The sequence below is a fragment of the Cebus imitator genome, unplaced genomic scaffold (genome assembly GCF_001604975.1).
Source record: "Cebus imitator isolate Cc_AM_T3 unplaced genomic scaffold, Cebus_imitator-1.0 Scaffold759, whole genome shotgun sequence".
NCBI classification, from domain to species: Eukaryota; Metazoa; Chordata; class Mammalia; order Primates; family Cebidae; genus Cebus; species Cebus imitator.
In genome coordinates, this window is record NW_016108074.1 from 349,661 (window position 1) to 355,644 (window position 5,984).

The 5,984-nt window shown below is 36.9% G+C and overlaps 1 protein-coding gene across 1 annotated transcript in view; it reads right to left on the bottom strand.

Moving 5' to 3' along the window:
* Nucleotides 1-3,007: 3,007 nt before the first annotated feature.
* Nucleotides 3,008-5,984, bottom strand: part of LOC108297000 (putative G antigen family E member 3) — a 3,795-nt gene continuing 818 nt past the window's right edge. Inside the window, exons 2-5 of the mRNA XM_017519612.2 lie at nt 5,497-5,588; nt 5,056-5,164; nt 4,371-4,496; nt 3,008-3,127 (exon numbers count right to left, since the gene is read on the bottom strand). Of these exons, the coding sequence (XP_017375101.1) occupies nt 3,111-3,127; nt 4,371-4,496; nt 5,056-5,164; nt 5,497-5,588 (344 nt within the window). The 3' untranslated portion in view covers nt 3,008-3,110. The remainder of the gene's footprint in view (nt 3,128-4,370; nt 4,497-5,055; nt 5,165-5,496; nt 5,589-5,984) is intronic.

Genomic DNA, 5,984 nt, shown 5'->3' on the forward strand with positions numbered 1-5,984 from the left:
CTTGAGGAGCCATTGCAGGCTTGAATACGGAAGAGGTCACCTAATGAGGAATGTGGATAGCTTCTAGAAGCTAAAATCAGCCTCCAGATGACAGCCAAGGAACTGAGAACTTAGTCCTACAATCACAATGAGCTTAGTTTTTCCAATAACAGGAATGAACTTGGAAGAAGACTGCAAGCTCCATATAAGAACACAGTAAGTGGACATCTTGATCTCAACCACAGTGGACCAGACTTCTAACCTACAGAACTGTGAGCTAATAAATGAGTGTTGGTTGAAGCCATTAAATGTGTGGTAATTTGTAATGAAACAATACATTTCCTTTGTAGCATTTGCCACAATCACCCATTTTCGTGTTCATTCTTTTTTTTAATGTTCTGACTTTGCCCACTAAAATAAAAGGGGTCATTTTTCTTGTCTTGCCGCCTATCTAAGCCTTGAAATTATTTTGTGGTCATTTCCTTTTGTTCTCCTGGTTCAAGAATTAACCAACAATTTTGCATGTTCTTCACATGTACCCCAAAATCTAAAATGCAATAAAATAAATAAATGGGGGAAAAAAAAAAGAATTAACCACAATAAATGAGAGTGAGAAACAAGGAGAAGCTATTAGCCAAGTCACAATTTATCTTGGCTTTTATGTACTCCCACAATTGACAAGAATTATGTAAATTATTGCCTCAAGCTAAATTTATTTTAGGGCCAAAATATAAGAATTTTCCCTTATCATCCAGAAGGCATCCCCTTCCCATAAACAGTCATAAACCATACTCCTTCCTCATCTTGAAAGGAGTAGGGGAGTGGGGTGAAACCTTAAGAAACAGATTCTTCAGATAAAATTCAACATCCCTTCATATTAAAAACTCTCAATAATATAGGTATTGAAATGCCTCAAAATAATAAGAGTGATACATGACAAACCCACAGCCAGTATCATACTGAATGAGCTAAAGCTAGAAGCATTCCCCTTCAAAATTGGCACAAGGATGCCCTCTCTTACCACTCCTATTCAACATAGTATTGGAAGTTCTGGACAGGGCAATTAGGCAAGAGAAGGAATAAAGAGTATTCAAATAGGAAGAGAAGAAGTCAAATTATATTTGTTTGCAGATGGCATGACCCTGTATCTAGAAAACCCCATCGTCTCAGCACAAAAGCTTCTTCAGCTGATAAGCAACTTCAGCAAACTCTCAGGATACAAAATCAATGTGCAAAAATTGCTAGCATTCCTAAACATCAACAACAGGTGAGTAGAGAGCCAAATTATAAATGAACTCCTACTCACAATTGCTACAAAGAGAACAAACCCAAAAATACAGCTAACAAAGGAAGTGAAGAACCTCTTCAAGGAAAACTACAAACCACTGCACGAGGAAATCAGAGATGACACAAACAAATGGAGAAACGTTCCATGCGCATGGATAGGAAGAATCAGTATCACGAAAATGGTCATACTACCCAAAATAATTCATAGATTCAATGCTATTCCCATTAAACTACCATTGTCATTCTTCACAGAATTAGAAAAAAATATTTTAAAATTCACATGGAACCAAAAATGAGCCCATATAGCCAAGACAATCCTAAGCAAAAAGAACAAAACTGGAGGCACCACGTTTACCAGACTTCAAACTATACTACAAGGCTACAGTAACCGAAACAGCATGGTACTGGTACAAAAAGAGACACATAGACCGATGAATCAGAATAGGGAACTCAGAAATAGGACCACATACCTACAACTTTCTGATCTTTGACAAACCTGACAAACACAAGCAATGGGGAAAGGACTCTCTATTGAATAAATGGTGCTGGGAGAACTGGCTAGCCATATGCAGAAAATTAAAACTGGACTCCTTCATCTTATACAAAAATTAACTCAAGGTGGATTAAAGACTTAAATGTACAGGCCAAAACTCTAAACATCCTAGAAGAGAATGCATTCAGGACACAGGCACGGGCAAGTAAAGCATGATGAACATGCCAAAAGCAATTACAACAAAAGCAAAAATTTACACATGGGATCTAATTAAACTAAAGAGCTTCTGCACAGCAAAAGAAACTATCAACAGAGCAAGCAGACAACCCAAAGATTAGGATAAAATGTTTGCAATACTAGCAAATCAAATTCAACAATACATTAGAAAGAATGTTCACCATGACCAAGTGAGATTTATCCCTGGGATGGAAGGATGGTTCAACATATTCAAATTAATTTATGTGATAAAGCATATCAACAGAATGAAGGATAAAAACCACATCATCATTTCAATTGATGCCGAAAAAGCATTTAATAAAACTCAGCATGTCATCATGATATGAACCCTCAAAACACTGGAAATAGAAGGAACACACTTCAATGTGTTAAAAGCCATATACCACAGACCCACAACTAGTACTGAAGTGGCCTCATTGTCTGGGGTAACATTCAAGAGTTCTTGGTCTCACAGTGAAGGAAATCAAGGACACAGACACACCAAGAGGGAGGTTTAGAGCAGAAATTTAACAGGCAAAAGAAAGAGAACAGCTCTTTACTTCAGAGACGGGGTCCCAGAAAAAAGGATTGCCATCCTGCAGTGAAATGCAGGAGTTATTATAGATGAGCTAGAGGGGAGGCAGTATCTAATCTACGTAGGGTACAACCAACCAGTTAGGACCAGGTGTACCATTTGCATAGGGCATGAATCTCTGGCAGCCCCTAATCTTTTATTATGCAGGCAGGTCCTCAGCCTCAGCTACTCCATGTTGCTCATTTCTTTCTTACTGTCCATGTGCTAAAAAAAGGGAGGTGGAACACCCATGGTGGACATGCTTGACCTCAGGTGGCCTTTTCTATCTAAGTAGCTGCTGGCATCCCCCTATGAAAGCTTCCAGTTTCCTATCTATGACAGAAAACCAATGTGCCAACATTTCATCTCAAACACAAAATTTAAACTTTCAAAAAAGATACAATTTTTAAGAGAATTAAAAATCTAGAAATAAACTTAACAAAAGTGTACAAGAATTATTTGCAGAAAAATGTAACACTTTATTAAGAGAATGTTAGCAGTCAAATTTCCAGCATAAGAACAACATTCTTGGTTTCAGTCTTCATTTGTCTTGGTTTAAATCTATGGTTGCCCTTCACCTATAATACAAATATAAAATGAGGGCATGTTACTCAGCAGATTTTTATTCAGATGGCATTAAAGGTATACAACTACCATGTTGATTAACTAAAATCAGAACCCTAAGGGTGACCCTTTAGCTTATGTCCAGTTAGCCTCTTTAACTCTGAAAGTAGACTTCCAGGCATATTAACAATATTTTATTTCATGCTATTTTTTCTAGTAGAAGCAGGAAACAAAGAGACTGTTCAAGTTCAGAATGAATTAAATCAAGTGAATCTATTTTATATGTATACGTAGAAAGGAAAAACATGCATATACTTTCAGTAAAAATTCAACCAAACAAAAACCTAAGAAAGATATTTTTAAAGTATCATTTAAATATTTTGATATGAAATAACACTCTGAATATAGAGTATGCTTAGAACTGCCTAAGTAAAGTAAATGGAAAAAGCAGTATTACATTTGTTTTGTGTCTCTTGTGGAAAAGTGTAAAAATGTTAACTTTGGACTAGCTTAGCTATTATACAGCTGCTTTAAGTAGGGTGAACATTTGTCACTCTTTTCGCCGGTACTCCTGCCTCTTTACACACTTAAAAGGATTTCAGTTTATAGAGTAAACTAAATACCCACACTAGCTTTAAGCCATTGCCATCACAATTAACATCACAATAGAAATTGACGTATATTATAAACACGTTATGTATTTGTTAAAAATGGGCCTCTATAAGAATACCTGAAAATTGTTGGCTGTTGGTTAAATGAATTACCATCAAAAGTCAGAAAACGTTTTCATATCTTTCTTGTAAAATGACACATAAAGTTGTATATATTTATCATGTACACCATGATGTTCTAAAATAAATACACATTCTAAAATGGCTCAATCAAGCTAATTAAAATACGAATTACTCCACACAGCAGTGAAGACACTCAAAATCTAATCTCTTAGCATGTTTCACATCATTCATATCATAATTCAATTAGCTTAGACCCAATTTTTCTGTCTCTTGAACTCCTGGCCTCAAGTGATCCTTCTGCCTCAGCCTCCCAAAGTGCTACGGTTAAAAGTGTGAGCCACCACACCTGGCCCTCTATCTCTGACAGTGTGTAAGTCAGCCATTTGAGGTGTGAACTAGCTTAAAGGAATCTTTGTATGTGAAGTATTATATTCAAGTAGTAATAATTTTGCCTCTATGACACACAAAATATAATATTGTAAAAATAGAAACCCTATAATTTGCATCTTAATGAATAACATACCTGCTTCCAGCACTTTAGTGGGATCAAAAGTGGGCAGAATCCCGTCTTTGACATCTGGACCATCTCCAGGTTCATCCTCTATCGTAAGCAGAGCCAAGTCCTGTTGAACAGCTTCAACATGAGGACCTTAATGATAAAACAGCCATCAATTTACAAATTAAAACATAAACTATGAACAAGGAAATTATATTTATTCCCTCATCATTACAAAATCAAAACCCGTAGGCTAATTATTTCAGGAGTCTGTTGCCGGAAAAAACAGGAAAGCAGAGATTTTCAAAGACTGCCCTTTCCTTTCCCAAGGTTGGCCCTAGACAACTTGCTTGTCCCTTTTGTACTCATTTGTTATTATACTTATCACATTAAATCAGTGATTTGAGTCAGTCTGACTAGACTATGAGCTTTACGCAGATAGCAGACATCTCCAGCACTTAGTATATTATGCGGCATGATGAAGTATTAATAAATGTGTGTAAATAAATAAATAAAAAGCCTCCATCAAAATGGTAGAAAAATGTTGTGGCTTTTTATGTGTCCCTGTCCCACTCCTCCCCACAGCAGCAGTAAGAAAAGTTTAAGATTCCTTCCTAATGTTTTCTGTCCTCCTGTTACTGCTATGTCATAAAATATAATGCATAAATACACCTCCACCACCCATAATCATTATTCTTCACTCTCCCTTTACCTTGAACAGCAGGTGCTCCTTCATTTTCGATTTCCCTACTAGGTGCAATACCCTGAGTTTCAGTTGGTGGTTCCTCTTCTTGACATTTTTCCTCAGTGGGCTGCTGGACCTAAGGGTATAAGTGTGTGTGTGAATAAAAGTCTGTAATATAAATACACACAATGCATATGTGCATCTAATCATAAGTCTAAAGACATTTTTCAACAGTTATATATATATATATATACACACACACACACACACACCACACACAGAGAGTAAAATATCCATATCCATACAGGCAACACCAGAATATAATGCTCCTGAACCAAAGTTTCCTTGATGAGATGCCATCATTATTTTTTATCAAGGAGGACCTATATCAGTGCATGTACACTAACTGAAAAATATACTTAAAAATAAATCGTGTTAATAGAAAACATCACACGTTGAAGAACTCACAATCGCAGGTCCAACTGGCTGGGAAGACTCTTCGTCATTTCCTCTTTCTGAGGACTGGGATCTTGTTCTTACATGCTCACTCATAGTTACCACTGAAAACAGAATATTGTTATTTGGAAAAAGTGTGTAACAACTTAGCTACATATATGATCATTGCATGGCAAAATAGTGATCTGTACTTTTTAAATTTTGAAAATATTTTCAGAATAAGTCACCGAGCAATGGTAAATACGCAAGCTTTACAAAGGATAGGCCGGAAGCAGTGGCTCACGCCTGTAATCCTAGTACTCTGGGAGGCCGAGGTGGGCAGATCAAGAGATTGAGACCATCCTGGCCAACATGGTGAAACCCTCTCTCTACTAAAAATACAATAATAAAAAAAAAATTAGCCGGGCATGGTGGCACGCACCTGTGGTCTCAGCTACTCAGGAGGCCAACACGGAAGAATTGCTTGAACCCGGGAGGCGGAGGTTTCTGTGAGCCGAGAT